The sequence below is a fragment of the Cyprinus carpio genome, chromosome A21 (assembly GCF_018340385.1).
Source record: "Cyprinus carpio isolate SPL01 chromosome A21, ASM1834038v1, whole genome shotgun sequence".
Classification (NCBI taxonomy): Eukaryota; Metazoa; Chordata; class Actinopteri; order Cypriniformes; family Cyprinidae; genus Cyprinus; species Cyprinus carpio.
Window position 1 is genome coordinate 18,091,310 of NC_056592.1, and position 24,340 is coordinate 18,115,649.

The following is a 24,340-nucleotide window of genomic DNA, read 5'->3' on the forward strand; positions in this document are numbered from 1 at the left end:
AAGGCTCTAAAGACACAAGAGACACTGCAGAGTTTCGAAAAAGCTTCTCACCACAGCCAGAGACACACTGGGGGCTGATTTTAAAAGTCCTGGATAGTTAAAATGAACACTTTGGCACTACAAGTGGATTCATATTATACCCAGTTATGGACATAAAATGTTCTGTACAGAATCTTGAAGAAAAAAAACCCAGTTATGGACATAAAATGTTGTTCTGTTTATTGAGAACATGTTTGAAAAAAATGACAAACCATGAAATTCATGGAAGAATTCCAAATTTATGAAAATGCATAATTTGAAGTCACACAAACAAGTAGTATAAAATAATTTTTCCTATTCTGATTTCATATAGATTTTAAAGGTAAACTATGCATTTTATTTCTTTTTTACTAATACTTTAAATACTTAAAACTTGCTCCCAGTGTAATGAGATGAGGCAAAATCTGAAGCAGAGTTTGGAGCATGACTACCAATAGCGGATATGATTTTGGCAATTCTGTTTGGTCCTGCTAGTGGCCCAAAATCACACACTTTACCTTTAAATTCTACAATCAATAGTCGTGGTGTTGCTTGGAGCCCTTGAGAGCACATCTAACATCCTCAGCAGCGTAACTAAAAGAGTCTTGTCATAAGTGGTTAATGATAAATAAAGAGCATCTTCTCCTGTGAACGCATGTCTGTCACGGTCATCATCATAAGCTGATTGCGAGGGATGCTCTCAGGTAGAAGTGCATTACTTAAAGAGGAACGACTATGATCCATCTCCCTGTGGGACCGGGCTATAGCAAAGCAAAGCTTCCTATCATTTCCCCTGAACTCAATTCCCAGAGAGAGGAAGAGGAGTTCCGCTGATTAAGCTTTTCATTCCCCCGTGAGGACGGAGTCAGTCACTGGGACCTGCGCCAAAACCGCTCCACCATCCCCACCTGATCTACCCCTTCACGATGATTGATAGCAAAATAGGGCCAGTGTAACAAACAGAATAACTTTCATAAATAACAATAGAGTTAATGATGGAGTCATAGCTGAGGTGGGCGGTGAACTGAGTTTTGAAGGACAGTTTTGACATTTGGCTGTGTTCTAAGAATATCAGTGTGTATCAGTGTTATCATGACTATCAGAACTATCACTGATAGTTCAAACTTAAATACAAAACAGAAGCATTTATATACACTACTGATCAAAAGTGTATAAACGTTTTGAAAGAAGTCTCTTATGCTCACCAAGGCTGCATTTACTTGATCAAAATACAGTAAGAACAGTAATATTGTGAAATATTACTACAATTTAAAATAATTGTTTTCTGTTTCAATGTAATTAAAAAATGTAATTTATTCCTGTGATGCAAAGCTGTATTTTCAGCATCATTACTCCAGTCTTCAGTGTCTCATGATCCTTCAGAAATCATTCTAATATGCTGATTTGTTGCTCAAGAATTATCAACATTGAAACATCTTTGATGAACAGGAAAAAAGAACAGTATTTATTTGAAACAGAAACCTTTGTATCATTATAAATATTTTCTGTCACTTTTGTTCAATTTAGTGCGCCCCTGCTGAATAAAAGTATGAATTACTTTTTTTAAATCTTACTCAAACTTTTAAAAGGTAGTGTATTAAGGTTTTCAAAAAGTAATAATCAGCCAAAACTGTTTTTAATATTTATAATAATGTTAATAATGCTAAATATTCATCTTTGCATCACAGAAGCAAATTACACTTTAAAATATATTCAACTAGAAAAGTTATTTTAAATTGTAATAAATGATTGTTGTTTGTACCATATTTTTGACCAAATAAATGCAGATTGACTTCCTTAAAAAAAAAAAATCTGTTAACTAGGTTGTTTGTACATTTTGGAACTGGCAAAAGGAAGAATTGCAAGTTTTTGGGAAATCATTGTTAAGCTCATGCATTTACGATATGATTATGGTAACTGTATAACTGATTATAACTGTATAACTGATCATGGCATGTATGTATTGTGTGATTGTGGTGCATGTGTTACTCACAGGTGCCAGGCATGCAGGTCATGGAGGAGGAACAGAGCTCAACCATCCTCACAGCTGGTGCAGAAGATTCCAGAGGAGGAATCGTCACCATTGAGATCTGCCATTAAAACAGGAAACATACTTACATCTTATAGTTTACATAAAACATATTACATAAAACATATGACTAACAAGCCAATTCTCCCTGGCACTACAAACACAGTGCAGAATCTACAGCGAGTTACACACAAATTTAATTTTACCCATGAGTTTAAGTAAATACTGCCATAGATGATAATGCAAACAAGCGTAGCTAAAACCTATGATCTGAATTTTGTGACTATAACACGATCTATATAATCTGGTTATTTCAATCCAGACAATGTTTTCATAAAGTCCTTTGGTTAAACAATGTTAAAACTGCTTTTTAATCAAGTCAAAGTGTGACAACTATGCCAACAATAAAAGTCTGAAAGAGGAAGAGAGAGCGTTGACCGAATGCTCGTTTGGCGACTGTCATTCCAAAGGACGAACGGCTAATTAAAACCAGACTGAATATTTAATTACGTTTTGTCAAACACAGTCATGTAAAATTCCATTTCCACACCGTGTCAAGACACTGATATTAATTTCTGTTCGCCGAGGCTAATGAGCATAAATTACACCCACTTTTCCTTCCTCTCCTGATCTGCTTTGAATATTCAAGCATGAATTCCTGATGGAGAGCAAATTGGGCTGGGATTCAGAAGGCATGCTGACCACTCCGCTTCTTTTCCTGTACTCTGGTGGACAGCACTCAAATTAGCCTAAGAGGATGCTTGCATGTCACCATGCACTCTCGCATCAGAAAGATTTATTTATCCAATTCTAAACCCGTAACAGCAAACAGAATCACTGTCCTTTCATTGAACTGGTTATTTTTTCCTTTCATAATTCACTTTGGAATGTTACGCTCAAGAACGGGACGTCAAAACTATTGCAACGATCCCACAAATTGGCTCTGATGTTTTGTTGCATCTATGCCCACTGAATCTTGGATGTGTCCCAAGAATCCATTCAAATGTGATATGCAGCATAAAACAGATGTAATGAAATACAAGTTGAAAAGCAAAAGTGCAAGGCAGGCAAGAAACGTGCCACACACACACACACACACACACACACACACACACACACACACACACACACACACACACACACACACACACACACACACACACACACACACACACACACATACACACACAGCAGAGATGGGTCAATGCCCTTTAAATGTGCATGTGAATATGTAAAAAAAAAAAAAAAAAAAAAAAAAAAAAAAAAAAAAAGAAAGAAAGAAAGAAAGAAAGGACAGCAACACGAGGCCATACATACAAACAGAAGAAAATAAATCGAAACGAAGAACAAATTAACAAGCAAAAGGAACAAACAAAAGAATGAGCACAATATTAATGAACAAATAGAAGAAAAAAAAAAAACAGACAAAACGGAAGGAGAAATGAAGGTGTGAAAGTGTGAGTATGAAGGTGTGAAAAAAATGATGAAAAAAAAATAAAAAAGAAAAATAAAATAAGAAAAATAAACTAAATAACATAAGAACAAAAAGAAGAACAAAGAAAAGTATGAACTGGAAGAATAAACAAAAAACAACAACAAATGATTACATTGGAAAAATAAAAAAGAACATACAAAACAAAGAACAAATGAAGTACAAACAACTGAAAGACAAAAATGAAAGAAATTGAATAAAGAAAGCTTTATACCTGCTGATCAGATTCTGAAGGTAGCACAGATCTGTCAGTGATGAGCACTGCTCGAGATATCTGCCTGTGAAGATGGAGAAAGAAAATTTAAGTTAAAATCCTTAAAGGGTGAATAGGAAAAAGAATCATTAGAAACAAAGAATATATATTATGAAGGAGATTATCCGAAAAGAGAAAATTCAAAATGACCTTAAACCACATTTTGCTTTTTCAGTTTAGAGTAATTGCAATGAATAGTTCATTAAAAAATGAAAAATCTGTCATCATTTACTCAGCCTTATGTCATTTCCGAACACATATGACTTTCTTTCTTTCGTGTAACAATTGAAGATATTTTGAGAAATGTTCTCACTGCTCTTTCAATACAATGAATGCATAGAATGACCAGGGGATATTCAGCTCTCAAATCTCATTTTTTGCTTCACCATATACAAACTTGGCACAATTTGTATGGTATGAGAAACCTAAAACTCAGTGGGGATTGGCATCACTGACATCAAACTTCATGCAAATTTGAATATATGAAATATGTGGAACATATTAAAGATTGGGGAGCTTGAAAATCTTTAAGTTAAAAAGGCAAAGTGTGATTTACGATTCGTCACACAAAGACAGCTCAGAATATAGTGCACTAGTCATATGACCATTTGATGATTTCATTATATAGAATTGCGCAGGATGAACATTATTCAAAACATCTCATTTTACATTTCACAAAGAAGTCATTTTATATTTTAGGAAAAACATAACCTTATAATTACAATAAATTAAAACTTATAAAATGTATCATTTTGGTCATTGGAGGTATAAAGTTTTATTGAAGTAGTATTAAATATGTAAGTTCATGAAACTTATATATTTGGGTGAAATGCAAGTGAAATGTCAACACTATAGAGCCCCGCTCTTCATTATAACAGCACTACGTGTAGTTGGACGGGATGTTCAATATTTGTTTTTCATGGTAGAAATGACAGTTTGTCATAAATTACACAATACTAATTTCAGACAGTTTTATGGGGTATTATGTGCTTACCTGTAAGCTGTGCTCTGTCTTTGTTCATCTCTGATGTACGAATCTTCAACCACAAAATGACTGCAGCTTATCCTCTGACCACGTGTATCAATCACAGCTTTAACTCTATGAAGTTTGAAAACAGAAGATGCATCAGGACAAGAAAAAAATCTCAGTTTTCTTTACCAAAAAAAAAAAGGGTCAAGAGATGGTCAGGTTATGATTTGAAGATAAAATATTAATTGACTAGAGCATCATATATTAGCCGTCTCATCTTCATGGGTCAAGGTGGTTACTTCTCAAAGCTCTTCTTATAAAGAGAAGTGGTCTGTCTTTTTACATATATCACTATAGGAATAGGATGTTTTTGCAAAAAGTCAAAATGAGATGTCAACAATTCCATGTTAAATTTTAAGCTATTTTCATTCATGTTTGCATATCAAACAATTTTGGTATTAAGTCAGTTCGCCACTAAATTTAAAAATTCGTCAACCACTGACTTAGGGCACAGGTTTGACCTTTCCTCCTTTAATCTCTGCAACCGAGAAGGAAAAGTGCGATTGAGAGAGAAAAAGGAGGAATAGAGGAGAATCTGTTGGCTTGTTATGTCAAGAGTTATAAATGTGCTTTATAGGGCTCATTATCCAAACTAATGGGCTGGGGGTGACATCCTTGAAATGGACTTTCACAACACAATAAAGGGGCAAGAGAGCGTCTCCCTCCCCTGACGAAAAGTCAGATCTCGGAATAACCCCCCCCCCCCTCCAATGCCCAGATTGACTGCAGGACAGATCCGTTTATGTAAATGAAGATTTATTTACTCGGAGGAACAAGCAGAGGAAGTGGAGGGCTTCCAATCAATCATCAGCCAATGGGGTGAAAGAAAGCAATATGGGATACATTTCACAAACCTAATAACACCTGAGGGCAACCGTAGTAGGTTGCTTTCGCTCACAGGAAGCTGCTTCTGAGTCAAGCAAACAAACTACTTATTTACGTAAATGACTGCAGGGGTTAACGATAAGTTTAGCCAGTCTAAGAGTGTTTTAGGCCAATTGACAAAACAGTCATGTCAATATTTAACTATAAATATTTAACTTGAATATTTGTTTTAGTGTGTACTGAAAATTTATATTGTTAATTTACTGATTTCAGCTTTAACTGTGTAATTTTCATTCATTAAAGCAAATTAAAAACCTAATGGATTTTTTTTATATAAATTCTAGAATATCAAAACGCGAAGGGAACGGATTGTCTTCAAAAAATTTTTTTTGTCATTTTCATTTAATCTTTCCTATAATGTAGCATTCATGATTACTCTTATGATTACAGCTGTTGCCAGGGAAACCGCTATTTCTGCTGATCCAAAATTGCCTCCTGCTGGCAGAGAATGAATTTGCACCTTTCAATAAGCCCACCTGCTGTTTTATATTTACATTATATACATATATCCCCCACGGGAAGTGCCGCTACACATAGAATGCAAGTCTGTGGGAAATGCATAAGTTTCTTCTGTCAGGGTGCATAAAACACTTAAATGGTGCAAATGAATCTGTTTCACTTGCAACCAAGGCCAGCGTTGGGTTTGTAGATCATCATAAGCATTCATAAATCACCTTCATAAACCACGTCAGTGGCCTCTGAACCAATCAGTTTGATAACCTTGCACCCAACGATGCATGCGTTCAAACTCATTTGAATATTATATACTTCTCTGCACATGTGGTTTTGTGTTGGCTAAACAGATCGTATGCTGAATGACACCATGACGGATATTACAAGCAAGAAGCTTATTTGTCTTGGTAAATATTGCATAAATGGGGAAGTTGTGGCCTAGTGGTTAGAGAGTTTGACTCCTAACCCTAAGGTTGTGGGTTCGAGTCTCGGGATGGCAATACCACGACTGAGGTGCCCTTGAGCAAGGCACCGAACCCCCAACTGCTCCCTGGGCGCTGCATCATAAATTGCTGCCCACTGCTCCAGGTGTGTGTTCAAGGTGTGTGTGTGTGTGTGTGTGTGTGTGTGTGTTCACTGCTGTGTGTGTGCACTTTGGATGGGTTAAATGCAGAGCACAAATTCTGAGTATGGGTCACCATACTTGGCTGTATGTCACGTCACTTTCACTTTCATAAATAGTATGCCATTGTTTTAAAGGGGTCATATGACGTTGCTAACAAGAACATTATTTTGTGTATTTGGTGTAATGCAATGTGTTTATGTGGTTTAAGGTTAAAAAAACACATTATTTTCCACATACTGTACATTATTGTGGCGTCAATTTTTACAAAGCTCATCATTCTGAAAAGCGAGGTGTGCTCTGATTGGCCAGCTATCCAGTGCATTGTGATTGGCTGAATACCTCAAGCGTGTGATGGAAATGTTACGGCCCTTAACGTACTGTGATGCCCTGTGTCCCAGCGTGACGAGACAAAACCAATACAACCCATTACAAACGAGGCATTTGTTGCATCCAGTGGGGAGATAATTACTGATTATAATGACTTATACTGTTTTTTATGCGTTGCGTTGCGTATCGCACTGCGTAAACATAAAACCATGTCTACATTTGTGATCGGAGAAACGACAAACAGCAAGCTACTCTACTGCTCAAAACTCACGTTTGAATCATCAGTGGCAAATTCTTTAAATAAGAAAACGTACTTACAGACTGTGATTCAGAAGCGCCAGAGTGTCCTTGCAATTGCCCCACTTTATAGAAACAGACACCGGCATTGTAGGCTACTGGTTCAGGAAACAGTTTTCGTCCTCCATAAAATGCGCTGCACACATCTGAATATTTGGGTTGAACTGTTCTGGAACAGTGTTGTAAATACAACGTAACCACTGATTTCTATCGTGTCCTCTTTTGGAAGACCAAACAAAGTAGTTTTGCTTTCACAACAAAACACACAGTGTCTCCACAACATGGCGGCTGCGGCAACAGCGAGAATAAAAGTTACGCCTTCTTTCTTTGCGTGAACATTTGGGCGGCGTTATGCAAATCTTTCCACATCGTGATGTAGACATGTGGGGCCGTGTTAGAACGAGCCGTTTTAGGTAGGAGTGGTTGACTCTTAACTTTTATAAAGAATAACTCTTTGGATTTGAGACTTTACTCTTAGCAAATTTACAGATCTTCTTTGTGCACCAAGAGCTTGTAACACTCCAAAGAGAAAGGAGAAATTTAAATTGCATCATATGACCCCTTTAAATCAATGAAAAAAAAAATCTGTATATACATTAAATCATGTATGGACAAAAGATAATATACTAATTATTAAATATAAATATTTTTTTAATACATTTTGCACGCTTCAAATGGAAACTATTTTTTTTTTTTCATTTTAGTATTGCTTGCTCATGCAAAACAAAGTTATTCACAAATAGCGTTATCTCTTGCATTAAATTTCCAACTTGGATAATCAACATAGCATATGGGTTGGGTGCTCTCTTCAGCGTAACCCCCGAAATGGGTATTTTATTTCTAAGCAGAAGAAACCACAAGTGACAGAAGAGATCATCACAGGCCACTCAAAGGGTTGAGTTTTGCTGACGTGTGAAATTAATTTGGACAAATGAACACAGACATGTGATTGAGTTGCCTGTTGAGGTGGCAACAAATCGGACAGCGCTGGACCGTTCAGGTGGGATTTGAGGGTCTGTAATCCTCTGCTGCATTATTAATCTGGCTCTACCCTTTTCAGCTTTATGTCTGTAATAAGAGCAGACATAGGGCGGTAATTTATGATGCCAGGGAAATTAAAATCATTGTTCAGCCTGCCAGACACCTTGCCAGCTTTTTTTCTTCACCTTCATGAAACTTTTTCCATCGATGATGTATGGCGCTAACCTCCAGCGCAGAGCTGACTCCACACGGGGAGCCACTGGCGGAGGGCATGAACGGTCCACGCTACACTTTAGACGATGCTTTATAGACTGAGCTCAGGGTCTGACGGACACCTTGGTTTGGAGCTCTGCCAGCTGCCACCCCAGATTTTCACCAGCCCCGGTCAGCTGAGTCTGGCTCCAATCCAGTTATATTGTGCTCCAGTTATACTGGGGTTCTTTTATTCCGTGGCATTGGTGGCGATCAGAAAGACCTTACAGTAAATTATCAATTAAGGTCATCTTGGTTGTTTTTCGTATGCTACATTAAGTTTTGAGAAAACACTTCTTGCTGGGCTGCTCAAGTAGAACTGACCGTAGGGATAGCTGACGGCATCCAGGGACAGACGTCACATATCAAAACTGACCTCTGGCAAATGACCTACTAAAAGAGTGAATAAAGTATGTTTGGAGAACAAATTTTTGAAGTTATCTGCTTGGTTCAAGAATAAATATGTTACAGCTTAATGTGTTAATATGTCAACTACCTGATTTTCAGAAAAGGTAGATGTTGGTAAGTGCTAGTCATAGAAGGATTTCCATTTACAGTATTTGTATTTTTTTTTTTTTTTTTTTTTTTTTTTGCACAGCAGCAAAGCAAAAACAACCTCTTAAAATATCTATTTCTCAAAAAGTTGGACGGGTTTATGAATAGGTTGGCATACACATTTTTGCGATTATATTTGATTCTGATTCACAAGCTTTTGTTTTGATTCAATTCAGTTTTCTGTTTGTCTTGATTCATTTTTGATTTGGTTTTATGTGATTTTCATTCAGTCTTATTTCAGTTATAATGTTGAAATATGAATAAATCCTCTCTGGGGTACTGCTATAAAATATACAGTGACTCTTCTAGAAAATAACATTTAAATTCAATATTAACTATAATATATAATTACTACTAGATATTAATAGTATTTTAAAAATTAACAACAGGGCCCAAACTATACAGTTCAATTGCTATTTATTTATCAGATATAATAAACAAAAAAATCTGAAATTTAAAATAGGCTTTAAATTGCATTTTATGTAAAACTGTTATTATAATAATGTTAAAATTATTATACATTGTCCTTTGGTTCAGACTACTGGTTTTGCTTTTTTATTTTTTTTTTAGATTCGCTAAAAAGAACTGGTTCATGAGAGTTGTTTGTTCATGAATGGAACTACACTGTATGTTATCACTCAATAGAAATCCAAACATGCCATTAAAATTCAATTTGGACTCAGGGAAAATATGACATGTTTTGCCATGGTGCTGTAGATTCAGCAACAGTAACAGATGTGTTGCTGCTGAGTATAAGAATGTTTTCGTAATTTTAAGAATTGATACTGCGATCGCAATTAATCAGAGAAGCAATATTTATACCCAGCCCTAATGGGGTTGATATGCCTGATTACTAGCTTACGAGCAATTTACAATTTTCTGATAAACAACAGGAAAATACATCTAATTTGAGCGTTGCTGCGCCGCTATGATACGCCATAGCCTTTACACTAGTAAGCCAATGCTATCACACGTGTAAGTGTCCGTGTGCTACATCCAGAGGAATCCAAGCCCCCCGGTCATTCACCAGCGAGATGAAAGAAACTCAATATATTGCCAAAGAGAGGGCCAAAGAATGAGAGAAGAATAAAGAGAGGGGATAAACCCCGATCTAACCTAGTTTATGACAACAATCCACCTTTGAAACTCATTAAAGGCCTTTCTGGTGGGGCCTGACGCACATTATCAGCACAGATTAATCAAGGGAGACGGGAGATGAACTCTCATTTTTTAAGAGGCAGCAACAGAGGGCTTTTTTGTCTTCAGATGAAAATCAATTAGTGGAGGTAAGGCCACGAGGAAAAAGCGGCATCACTCATCGCCAGCCCAAGTGGCAAAGTCTGTGATTTGTCTTCCGAGCTCGGCTGCTTAAGGGGGGCTGGTACCGCTGTCTCCTTGAAAATTAATTTCATACCTATATTCCGAATATCCCCCCCATTCACTCATGTGCGCCATCTCTTGGCCTTGTTTTTGAGTACCCTGTACACAAACAAGCTCTGATCAGCCTTGGGATACTGAAGTGGCGTGAATCAACCAGAGGAGGAAGTAAATCTACTTAACTAAATGAATTTCTGTGTCTTATGAGTTGTTGTTTGTTTTTTAAAACGTGTGTTAATGTGTGAGAACTGCATCAGTGGTGAGCTACTTACTTGTTTGACACCTTATCCACAACCAGGCACTCCACTGAGTGTCGCAGACAATAAATTCCTCCAAATACGGCACACATTCTGGAGAGAGACAAAAAAGTAACACCTTACATACACTTGAATTCATGTATATGACATCCAATCTGAATGGACCCGATAAACAGCCGTAATTGCAGCTGATAGCATGACATTAAAAGGGCTGATCACACCTTGTCCACACGAAAAGGACAAAATCCAATTCATTTGACAAGGCAAAAATGTCACCAAGATTTTAAAATGTGTTAACTTCACAAGTAAAGCTTTTTGTCATATAGTCTTGCAGTTTTGTGGTGATAAAGCCTAGCAGCTTAATTAAACTATAAACAAGGACAAAGTGATTCAAATGTTCTTAAAAAGCTTGGAGACAAACTTAGACAAGGAGGCACAGACCGACAGACAGACAGAAGCTGTGATGTAATAGCCAACATACTTTGTGTGATTGCACATTCATAAGAATACCACTTTTATAATAAAAATAACTGTTCAGATATTGGTGTCATTTAACATACTGCAATTTCTGCAGTTTTACAAACGCAACAAGCCATTAGTGGCTGTGAGCTAGTGACACTTTACATGATTACAATCTAAACCATAGCAAAAATTAGTGGAATGCACATTCTCTTATTGGTTATTCCAGAAAAATATATCTTATTAAAATAAATAAACAAATAATGATGATTTATTTATTGTTATTGATTTATTTTCATGATTTATTTAAAGAATTAAGTTTTTATTTTTTTTAAGTAAAAGGCCATAAGTCTCTTATGCTCACCAAGGTTGCATTTATTTGATAAAAGTAAAAACATACAGTAAAAATAATGTAAAATATTTATATATATAATACATAAATATTTTATGTTTTAATAAATTTGAAGTATATTTTAAAGAAGTATTTCTTATTATTACCAACGTTGAAAACAATTGTGCTGCTTAATATTTTTGTGTAAATATATATTGTCATTCAAGATTCTTTGATGAACAGAAAGGTCAAAAACAGCATTTATTTGTAATAGAAATCTTTTGTAAATCTGTAAATGTTTTAACTTTAAATGTGTTAATCTCTTTTGATCAGTTTATTCACTGCTGAATATTTACTTATTTAAAAAAAAAAAAATACTAAAAATCATACTGATCCCAATCTTTTGAGTGGCACACCTACTGTACATCAGCTTATTAGAATGATTTCTGAAGTTTCATGAAGACTAGATTAAAGGATGCTGAAAATTTGCTATCACAAGGATAAATTAATTTATTTAAAATTTTCTAAAATAGAAATAACAATTCTATAATTGTCTATTAATATTTCACAATATTACTGTTTTACTGTATTTTTGACTAAATAAAAACAGCCTTGGTGAACCTTAATAGCCATAGGAGGCTTCCTTTCAAAACATTAAAAAAAAAAAAAACAGGTAGAGTGTATATACATTAACAAGGCATAAATATAGACCAAAAGAAATCCATCAGAAAATAATCCTGGGAGTACACAGCCGCCACTTTGTATGTAACAGGCAAGAAGGCCAGAGGTTAAGTATTAGGCCGTGTAAGCATGCCTAAAAACACATATGGTGAGATTTTGCGGGTCACTCCAAGCTTAAGAAACAGGGCAAGAAAAAAAATTCTGGCCTTGTCTGCCCAGATTAATATAGAGACATGGCATCTTAATAAAGTGCAAAGATAAAAAAAAAAAAAAAAACAACAGAGAGGCTAAATCTGCCAGCAATCATCTGGGCCCGTCTCCTGTCCTCCACAGAACCCCATAGAGGCAGCGGGGAAGCCCTTTGATGTCATTAACCCTAACTGACAGACGTTTAAGCTGATATTACTCTAATTAACTGCCCGCTGTCGGCCGCAATGATGCAGTCGGGCAGAGTGCGTGGGCACTGCCTTTCCCTCTCCAGGCCCCAGCACTCGCCCTAGCAACATCACTCGCCATCACGGCTAAATTAACAGTTGTGAAAATCCAGTACCCCCACAAGCCCCTGCTCTTTATAGCCTCTAAATGGCATTTCAGTTCCTATCAAGACGGGAATCAGGGGACGTGATTTTTTAATATGGTAGCAAAACAATGGAGGCCATTAATAGCCCAACGCTGTGACAGCGCGCTCACCGATGATTTATGAGTTTGTGTATAATTTGATTATGCTATTAATTCCACTGATTACAGCTGCAGCGAGTGTGGAGAAGGTCACATCCAAAATAAATCTTCAACAACTCCCTCTTTCTCGTCACCTAACACCCTACCCCCCCTTCACCCCACCGACATCCCCACAAAACAACTGCCTCCAACTAGTTATTTCTGTAATTAAAAAGTAATGTAACAAGAAGCACAAACAAGCTTCGGGCTCTAATGGCAACATCACGGTAGAGCTTCAAATAAATTGAACAGAGCCTTGTATGGACAGAGGCTTTTTTCATGCCGCAGGAAACGCAATGGTATGATATCCTAGTGTTTTCAAAGATAACAGGTTGAGATAGCTGAAGGCTGCAATCTATAACGAATTTCACTTTGCGAGTTAAGATGCTCTACTTTGTGCTATTGATATTGATCTATAAAAAGGAAATTAAGGTAAATAAAAAAAAGAGGACATTTTTAAAGCTACATATACTAGTGTTCAAAAGTTTGGAGTTAGTAAGATTTTAATGCTTTTGTAAGTAAACAGTAAGATTGTGAAAAATTCTTTCAGCTTTTAGTGTCACATATTCCTTCAGAAATCAAATCTAACATGCTTTTTTGGTGCACAAAAAATATTATAACTGTTGAAAACAGTTGGACAGCCTCATATTCATAAAAGGGCCTATCTACTATTTTTGTTTGTTTGATGAGAACCCAAAAATTACAGCTCACCCTCTTTAAACAAAGGAGCAAAACATTTTGCACAATTTCCCAGCAGATAGTCAATAATGGGCCGGAATTGAAGCCATTAATCTAAAAAATCTTGAATGCATCCCTTGTGACCTGTTAGATTTCAGTCTATTAAACAAAAGGAAGAAAAGCTTGACTCACTTGATTAAAGCAACACAACACAACAACAACTACAAAAAACCTGATGCCACATTTGGACATGCTGCTACTCCTCAAAAGCCAAACCAGGTTTGGGAGAAAAAAAAAGTGCCCGTGGGAGGCCCCCGAACATTTTATTAGCGTTCTGTGTGTGTCGACAATAAATCCCCTTACCGTGCAGGAGATGCTAAACAAACAAAATTACCCCACACAGCAAAGACCACTTACCTGTCAGGTTCATTGGCTGCAAATTCACTTGTAATCTAGGGTGCTGGAAGCCGAGTGGGGGGCTAATGGTTGGCCAATAATTAAAAGAAAACAAAGCGCCATGCTGGCTGGCAGGCCTTTCTCTGCGAAAATTAAATCCTGTTTGGATCTGAATAAATTAAATGTTTATTGCTCCCCGAGAACACACGGTAAAGGGGGAGGAAAACGAATGACAGAGAGGAAACGCGACGTACGAGGGAATGCTGTGAAGACAATCATCGGCTCTAATTAATGCATTTCCCCATCCTCTCAATCTGTTTCTGTTTGACTGTTGTCTGATTGGAGCACCGAGATCGCAGGTGCAAATCATAACCTGTCATGGCCAAATGTGTTTACCGGGCTGAATGGATCACGCTGGCTCCAAAAAACATCCCAGCGACTGAGATGGGGAACCGAAACGGCGCGCAGAAGACGGAAGACGGCAGTCAGAGTGCCAAAGGTTATTTAGAAATTAAAAAGTCTCTGCTGTCAAAACTTGAGGGATAATGCGGGTGAGGACGGTAAAGCATTTCATCACTATATTAGCGGAGCTGCTCGCTGATCTGTGAATAACTGAGCGAGTGAGCATTATTGAGTTTGCACCTCCATCTATCCATCTATCACCTGCAAGCAGGTATCAGCGTGATGAATGAACCCGCCTCCCTCGCTTGCTCTCGCCTTCTGACTTTTGTCTCTCAATCCCTTGCTTTTGTCCTCTCTGAGGTCCGTCTCTTTCCTCTTCTCCCCCACTCCTTGATCTCTTTTCCTCCTGTCACTTCTCTCTGAAGTGCTTCATTTAAGCCTTTTAGTTCTCTAGTAGACTCACCTGTCTGCTCTGACATTCTGTAACTGTGTAACTCACGTTGGCAAATGGCACAGTGTATAGGTCGGTATAAATTTTGTGAAATTTAAATAAATTTCTGAGTGAAAATTGTTTGTACACCATTTTTTTTTTCAGCATATTTCAGTTTTGTAGTGACTTTAAAGGAATAGTTCACACAAAAATGCTAATTTTGTCATTATTTATTCATCCTCATCTTGTTCCAAACCCGTCTGACTTTCTTCTTCAGTGGAACATAAATGGAGATATTTTGAAGAATTCCAAGCTACTCTTTTCCATTTAAAGAAGCTTTTTTAATGTATGTAATAATTCTTTATTTTTAAAAGAGTTTTTAAAATCAAATTTAAGACATTTTAAGAGCTTTAAGACCTACAGTAATAAAACTAATGCTGCAAATGTAAAATACTCAAGACATGTTTTATTCAGTATATACATAAATAATGAAAATGGTTTGTGTACTATATACCAACATATTTGAATTAGAGGTCAACTAGCTGGATTTTGGCGATAATATTGTGTTTAAAGAAAAGCAATAACTAGATTATTGCGCCAATACTAGTAACATATACTTAAATAATGTTCTTAGTGTTTCCTTACTTTCCTGAGCTGAATTAAATGCCAAACAGTATACTGTGTAAACCAAGATACCAAAAAATGGTGTGTTTTAACAATCATATTAGACCACATCATGATTTCTGTATATCCCTCCCCATATTTAAGACCTCTTAAAACGATAATTAAGACTTGTGTTGAATAAATATAGATATTTAAGACTTTTTATGACCTTAAATTTGATCAAACTGAATTTAAGATATTTTAAGACTTTTTAGGACCCACAGGGACCCTAGGTCAATATTGCACACTGTATTCTTCAGTCTTCTGAAGCCATGCAAATAGCTTTGTTATTATTTGTTATGTTTTCTGGGCTATATTTATGGTGTTTTCATGTCCTTTGAGCTTGATGACCAAAATAACTTTCTCTATATGGAAAAGAGCAACCAGGACATTCTTCAAAATATCTCCTTTTGTGTTCTACACAAGAAATGACATGAGGGCGATTACATTGGCATCTATGGGTGATTTCTTTATTTAGCAAACATGGTCTTTCCCCTTTTTTTGAGATGCATTTTACAACATCCAAGTTACGGAGAGAAATAAAGTCAGCTTGACAATACTTTCTTGCGTTCCCTCCACAGATGATGGACAGCTTGCAGGTGTGTTCATGCCTCATGCTTATCTGAATGTCAGCAAGGGTGATTAGTGGAAAACTACGGAAATCAAAAATGCTAATTTATCTGCCTCACAGACGAGTAGGGGCATTAAAATTTGCAGATCCCTCAGAAATTGTCCTTTTGTGGAATTATGATAAAATCGTATCACAGAACATGATAACATAACAGCAAAAACTGTTGAGAAACTTCAGACGACACAATCAAATGCAAATTTAATAGACTAATATGAAATATTGATGTCTATCTGATGCGTTTACACTGTAAGCGACATTTGGCAATTGCTCTGATATTATTGGCCTGGTCTATTTCAGCACATCAGCTATACAACCTTATTGATGTAAACAGACTTTTTTCTAAGAGCAGAGCTCAAAGCAGAGATTGGAGTCATATGTGCATTTTGAATAAACACTCGACTGCTCTGCTCGTCTTTGGGGAGATGTTCTCTGTAACCTGGCCTGACGCTAGCTCATGGTTTCTGTGATGATGATTCCTCTCAGCGGCACGCGGCTGAAGAGTGCCACCGTTTCACAGCACAGCTCCCAGCAGACTCAAAGTGCTAAAAGCAAACACTCATGGTCCTGCAGAGCTCTGACCCGCCTCCTAACAGCCTGCTTCCTCCCTTCCCCCTCAGATCTGAGAGTATGCCAGTTGTAAAGACCATAGAGTTGAATATTAAGCAGTATATATCACGTTTTCTGAGTTCCACATTTGTTTTTGCCCAAATATCATTGTTTTTTGTTATTACCATCAGAATTAAAAAGCCATGTTTTGTTGCTGTGCCATTAACGCTTTCCCTGCCAGTGTTTAAAAACACAGAAATATTCCAAGAATATTTAGTTGTATGAATTTCTGACCATGCAATATGTCAAAATAAAGAACAATGGATGGGTAAGAGTTTAAATGACCTGATTGAATGTGAAATGGTGAGATACCATTAGATTTTACTGATATTTAGAATGACGTTTTTTTTGTATATTTATATATATAGTTTTAATTTTAATTTAAATAATTTTGTTGTGTGATTGTCTTTTTTATTTGTCTATATAGTTTTCAAGTAAAACTAATTTTTTTTTACTATATTTCAAGTAAAATGTTTCTATGGTTTTAGTTTTAGTTAACTATAATATCCCTGATGTGAAATGTCCTGACAAAGTCCTCTGTTCTATTCTGTATCAGTATCCTGTATAGTTTACCTGCAAAAGCATTGCGGAATTTCTCCCAGGCCGTACAGAGGGAACAGGAAGGGAGTGTTGCCGTAGCGACCCAAGCATCGCAGGAAGTGCTGCGTGGCCTTTAGCCCTTCCTCCGTAAGAGTGTGCTGCGTCACCATAGCGATGGAGTGCAGGATGAAGTGTTGCAGGTTCTCTGTAAGCTTCTTGTTCTTCAGGAACTCTCTAAATGGTTTCTCGGTATAGTCTACAATAAGGACAATTTCAAATCTGTTAAAGTGTAAAAGGATAATGACACCTCCCACTAGGCCTGTCATTAATGTATGAAAAGCTTGTTTACTTCCAAAATGGTTATTATTGCATGTTGAATTACACTGTAATAACATAAAAGCAGCAATTTACCTCATGTCAGTGTGACCTAAATTCAATATAGCTACAGTTTTAAAGGCAACATGAAACAGCAATCAATTCAGTGGGCAATATCCACCTAATATTGCAATGCAGAAGTAAGCGGTTTTCTTTGAATGTGCGAAACTTCTGATTCATTTACTGGATTAGGTAAAGAACTAGAAGAATAACAAAGTGCAGTATACGGTATAACTACTTGTGCTATAAAGCAATGTGTTCATGAATACTATAATGAAACTAATATGATATGATAATAAATGTTTGTTTTATAATGTATAGCATAGTGCACTTTTTTTTTAAGTTTAAATAACTAAGTGAGTGAGAGATAACTCATTAATTAAAGTTACGTATGTGTCTGCTCTAACACTAAATATAGTGTTAACACGGATTGAAAAACTAGACATTTTTCAGCTGGCATAAATGGGAGTACTGTTTCTATTGTGGTTGTGAAAAACAAATGACGGGGAATTGGCTTTTTTATTGATGATTATACATATTCGGCAAAAAGGACAAGCCATGGTAGGCCATCCAAAATAGATCAAAGAAAACTCTTATCACAACCTAATGTTTACTTGGATTAAAAATAGCTTTTTTTATATTTAGTTTCAATTTACATGACATTTAAATCCTTTTTTCTTAATTAAAATGTTTAGGTGAAAAGGGACTTTCAGTGTTGTTGTTTTTTTTTCAGTAGTTTTCTAAATCACTTTTCTGAAAATGTGTATGTGCATTATCTATAACTTTTCATTAAAATTTGTGTGACATTGTAATGAATATTTAGAGGGAAATAATGTAAGATGGGGCTTGATTTAATGCACTGCCATTTGATTGGATCATGGATGTTAGGCTATGATATTATTGGTTAATAATATTCCCTTTGCACACACAGCCTTGCTTGGGTAGGAGGCAGATAAAGTTATTACATTTTGCTGAAAATATTTGAAATATTTTCCTTTAATATAGCATGCACTGATTAATTGTGCATAATAAGGCAAAGAACATTCATTAAGAAAGTGAAAAAAGTTACATTGTGATTTCATGTCAACTTGGCAGAGATTTCTAATCTGACCTGAAATCTACAGTAAATGTCTGCGACAGATCTCTGATGTTCATGTAAATCAGAGAGCTGCAGGGAAACAAACACATGGGGTCATACCCTGGTACTCCTCTGGGTGCTGCTCAAAGTCCAGACAGAAGGTAAGAAACTTCATCAGCATGCGTTTCTCCACCACAGTCAGCTGCTTACTGGCAAACACATCCGCCCGCGAACACGGTACTTCAGGGGAGGAACGGACAGGACAGAGCATGCACAAATACACGTATTACACACAATCAGTAAAGAGGAGGATGTAACAATTGCGAGAAAACGGCTTACCTTTAGCCCTGAATTACTCACACAGATGGATTGTGCATTACAATACTGCATTTAATATTTTTAGTGAAATGAGAAACACCTTTTGCGTCAATGCTCTTATCAAGTACATTAGCAAATAGAAATGGATAAATCAAGCAGCAAATCTATTTAATCATTTTATCTTAGCTGAACTGCTCTAATAATTTTGAATCAGGATGCTTCATATTAAACCTAAAATATAATGAAGTCATGAGGAAAACATGAAGTACTAGAATTTTGGATTGGGAAGGACAAATAAAATAAAATATAATAATCACTGCGACCCTACATAGGACAAGCAGTTTGGAAAAATGGTTGCATGTCAAAAATGTCAGTTAATGCTAAATATCAATTGTCCTTTTGAGCATTCTTACATTTATTTGATTCTGTTAATAGGATTCATTGAAAAAGATCAGCTTCATACCTGCTCCACTTTTCCATTTCTATAGGTGAGGATGCGGCCGATGTTCTTGAACTCCGCGTAACGGCTCACATTAGATTTGATGAGCAGATCCACCAGTGCACCACGTGAATACATCAACTTTGAAGGGGGTCAAAGAGAACACTATAAATTTCATTTCACTGCCTTCTAAGTTCATTTGAAGCTAGAAGCCAGAGTGGGATCACTATGTGATGGTGTTTTAGAAAGTGTTTGAAGCTAGGGATGCGACAGTGAGGAAATTTTCCCACTGATTAATAAACTTGTGACAACATCGATATTACCGATTACATCACAAATTATACAAGATAAGATCTTGCCCTTTCTTTAAGCAAAACGAATGCTTGAAAATGGTGGATAATTAATTGGTTTGAGTAGGGTAAATTATTTCGAACTTTATTTTTCTTTATGAAACGGACACATTTTAAGTAATCTGAACTGTTTCATTGTTTTGAGTTTAATAAACGTGTTTCTTTTCATTTAGAGAAACTTAATTATTAGTTATTGGTTTCCTATTATTTTCTTTTTATATAATATTCTGATTTTTATATTTATTTAAGTAATACAAACCTTGGAGACAAGGTCGATGTTGAATCTGCGTCCCTCTTTTACTAACTTTTGATATGTTATCTTCTTTTGCACCTCTACAGGTGGATCTGCTGGGCTGCTGCTCAGCTGCGACTCTTTCTCTTCCTGTGATTGGCTGGGTTCTGAAATGTCAGATGTATGCTGGTCCTCCTTTGGCTCAGAGACTTCGTGCTCCTCGTTCGGCGTCTTAGCATCGGATGCTGTGGTGTCATCACCTGTAACCGTGTCGTGAGCCTCTGTAGAGTCACCGTTGGCCTCTTCTGAAACAGTCTCAGCATTCACTGGCTGAAAGCTTGATAACGGGGTCTTCATTTCCTCTTCTTTCTCTTCTTCCTCACTTTAAAGGACACACAATAAATAGCATTTTGACGCTATTTGATGTTGTGTGACATATCACTTTAGCCATCTCAGTTCAAGCGGCACATAAAATAGCATTTTGACGCTATTTGATGTTGTGTGACATATCACTTTAAATGAAAACAAGAGAAGTTATGTTGAAAGAAAATTCAAAGAATTATTGAAATGTATCATGGCACATAAACGCTCAATCAATGTTTCAACCTCACAACTCACAACTTGAAAAATCATGCCTAACATTGGCATTCATCAGGCACCAGCTCAATAAGCAAAAATGAATCTCAAGAGAGGAGCGATTTTAAATTTAATGCATGATATTAAATACATAAGATTTTACTTAACCGTTCTTCAATATTTAATGTATGTCTGAAATAATCTGTCATAGACAACAAGTTTTTTTATTAAAGCTCATTTAAATCGATTTTCTAAAAACAGCCGCATCATTAAAAGTTATTATAAAAACAGTATGTGCAAAATTAAATGTTTGCATAAAAATTCATTAATTTTGACCTTTAATATGATAGAGTTCCAAATAGAAATATATCATGTGTCTCATTTAATCGCTCAACCGCAACAAAACAACTTGGAAAAATCATGATATTGTATTGTACATGATATATATCTAAATGAATCAAACTGAATCAAGATCGGAATGATCTGAATCAAATCATAAGCTTGCAAAAATAATCGAATCATGCACTTTGTATCAATAACCATGTCTAATTTTTAACCCTCTATTGTATTGCATGTTACATTAAAGGAACAAATGCATTTTCCTTTTGGTATATGTCCTGACAGTCATTTTAAAATATCTTTCTGACACTGTACACCTTGTGGTGGACTTAAATTTTTTTATCTTGAAGTTCAGCCACATTATTATTATTATTATATACATTCAGTCATCAAAAATATAATTCACAATTATTGGTGAGAAAACCTCATATTAAAACATTTAAAATTTAAATGATTAGGATTTTATGAAGAATTGCATAGATGTGGAACATTGGGTTTATTACTGATTATTGGGTTTATTAATTTGTTTTTTTTTTATTGTTATTAAATGGATAAAAATGAAAATTTTATCATTATTCACATACCCCCATGTCATTCCAAACCCGTAAAAGCTTTGTTTCATCTTCAGAACTCTATCTTAAGATATTTTTTGATGAAAACAGGGAGGCTTGAGACTGTCCCATAGACTGCCTAATAAATAACAGTGTCAAGGTCCAGGAAAGTATGAAAAGCATCGTCAGAATAGTCCATCTGGCATCAGAGATTCAACCGTAACGTTATGAAGCAACGAGAATACTTTTTGTACACAAAGAAAAATCAGCATAGCGCCATTTTGACAAATCTGAGCAGTACGCAGATGGCGTACACTCTTCTGTATCAGCTGCGCCACAATGATACATTTTTTACGCGTATTTATGCTTTGGTTTGAAATCAAACAGCGCATCGGTGCAGCGCGGCTGACACAGAAGAGCTGATTTGGAGAGACACAGAGGAGCAGCATAATAGTTTTTTTACGCGTATTTATGCTTTCTTGTACACAAAAGTATTCTCGCTGCTTCATAATGTTACGGTTGAATCACTGATGCCAGATGGAGTACTCTGACAATGCTTTTCATACTTTTCTGGACCTTGACACTGTTATTTTTATTTGGCAGTCTATGGGACAGTCACAAGCCTCCCGTTTTCATGTTATCTTAAATGAGTTCCGAAGACAAACAAAGCTTTTACGGGTTTGGAACGACATGGTAGTAAGTGATTAATGACAAAATTTTCATTTTGGGATGGAGTAACCCTTTAACTATCTGCCTTTTTAGTACTTTTTGCTTTAGTATTTTTGTTAATTTTTGAATTTTATTTTGAGTTCATTCAGTTAGTTTGTTATGAGTCATTTTTGTTATTTTGTAATACCTTAAAATATCCCCCAAACTTTTATTTTAAAATTCAATTAAATTAAAAGCAAATGTGCATTCAAGAGTTGAAACACACAGGATCTGCCATCATAAATTTGTGAGGGACCAATTTTAGATTTTTTGTGTGAGTTGTAAGTGAAGAACAATTAATACTAACCTGGCATAACAGAAAACTTCTAAGTTGGAAATAGAGGAATCCAGGGCGCTGAGAGGCACCGCATCCTCTCCCTCATCAATCAAGCTCCTCCACACTTGCTCCAACTCTGTGATCTGTACCTCCTGCTGATTCTGAGAACACACATTATAAACCAAAATCAACCACTGGCTACAAAACCACAAGGTGACCCACTACTTAAAACTGCTAAAAAGTAGTATCAGTTAAAAAAAAAAAAAAAAAAGATTCAGTTGGTACAATTTACATAAACTGAAAATGATCAAATAAATGACCTTATATTGCTCAATCCATGAAAGCAGGCCATTGAATGTGAAGCTTGCCCAGTTTCCAGCATAGTAGTTCCTCCTGTAAAATGAAAAAGAATCATTTATTCAAAATCATTCAAGTGTTTGTTGTTGCAAGTCACTTTGGATAAAAGCGTCTGCTAAATGTATAAACTTAAATGTTAATGTAAATCACATTTCATAGACACAGCATCAAACTGCACTTCATTTGAAGGTACAACAACAGAAAAATGCAAAACTGCCAAGCAACACTTCTGAGTTTTAAGGAATCTTCCGGTCTAATAGTGTCTTGTGTAGTACCTGTCCAAATGCAGAACGCTCTGTCCGACTCTGGAGCAGGCTGCCGCAATGACCGACTCGGTGAGGCCTGGGAAATGAACACAGACAGAAAGCATTGTCACCGACCACCATTGTGATCTCTCTCGGAATTGAAAGTTTCCTTCAATTTGCGAAATGCGTGCCATTTCAAGCACACATCGCTGAAATAGCAAAGCAGTCCGACTGCTTTTACAATTACAGTGACGCAAAAAAGCATTAAATCTCACTGAAGGCTTATTCAATTTAACTGCTGCGGATACTTCCAGTGAGAAACAGCAACTCAGCATAAGGACAACGACACAGCTAACAAAATTATATTTCATTCAATCTTTCATCTCCTAATTCTTATAAAGTCAGTCACTAGATTTTAACATTGAACTGCAAAGTCAATTATGTCGGCACAAGTATGCTGCTGGTGAGCCAATGGTGCAGTTTATATGAGGACACAAATGACGCTCAAAAATCATTTCAGAAATAAAAAAAATAAATGAATACATCAACTGATAAATTGGTAAATGAAATGAAAAATGGATTAATCAATGGATAAACTAATAAAATAATTCATTGTGTTCAGATCAAAATCACTTAAAACACTTAAGACCAACAATACAAAATTAACTTTACCAATTACTATTGTATAAATAATGATATATCAATGAAAATTATTTTAATTTCTTTTTTTTTTGTATTTTTTATTTCAAGTTTTAAAGTTGTTAACCAACACAAAAAAGGTAACTAACACAGAATAACAAAATACATACAAAATTTTAATTTCTGGTTTCAAAAATAGTGTTCATTTTCATAACTATTTGTAAATTAATATATGCTAAATTGTATTTTTAGTTTGTTTATCTATCTTCTTTACATTTGATTATTTTAGATGATCGAATTCCATCTATTTATCCACATTTACCCAACAATCAGTGGTCGATTTTATAGATTTTTCAATACATTGATTGATTTACATTGAAACTAAAACAATTTTTTAAAATTATTAAATAATAAATCTGTTGCCTGAAATTAATGCTGAAATAAAAATAAATATATTTCAAATATAAGAAACAAAATTAAAAATGAGAAAT

The 24,340-nt window shown here is 35.8% G+C and overlaps 1 protein-coding gene across 1 annotated transcript in view; it reads right to left on the reverse strand.

Annotated features, from left to right (window-relative positions):
- The window catches only part of LOC109098901 (rab proteins geranylgeranyltransferase component A 2-like), a 43,844-nt gene that overhangs the window by 10,945 nt on the left and 8,559 nt on the right, over positions 1-24,340 (reverse strand). The window contains exons 2-12 of the mRNA XM_042711159.1: positions 23,241-23,307; positions 22,929-23,001; positions 22,639-22,769; positions 20,185-20,539; positions 19,600-19,716; positions 18,939-19,059; positions 17,399-17,621; positions 10,847-10,924; positions 4,787-4,891; positions 3,754-3,817; positions 2,012-2,108 (exon numbers count right to left, since the gene is read on the reverse strand). Of these exons, the coding sequence (XP_042567093.1) occupies positions 2,012-2,108; positions 3,754-3,817; positions 4,787-4,891; positions 10,847-10,924; positions 17,399-17,621; positions 18,939-19,059; positions 19,600-19,716; positions 20,185-20,539; positions 22,639-22,769; positions 22,929-23,001; positions 23,241-23,307 (1,431 nt within the window). The remainder of the gene's footprint in view (positions 1-2,011; positions 2,109-3,753; positions 3,818-4,786; positions 4,892-10,846; positions 10,925-17,398; positions 17,622-18,938; positions 19,060-19,599; positions 19,717-20,184; positions 20,540-22,638; positions 22,770-22,928; positions 23,002-23,240; positions 23,308-24,340) is intronic.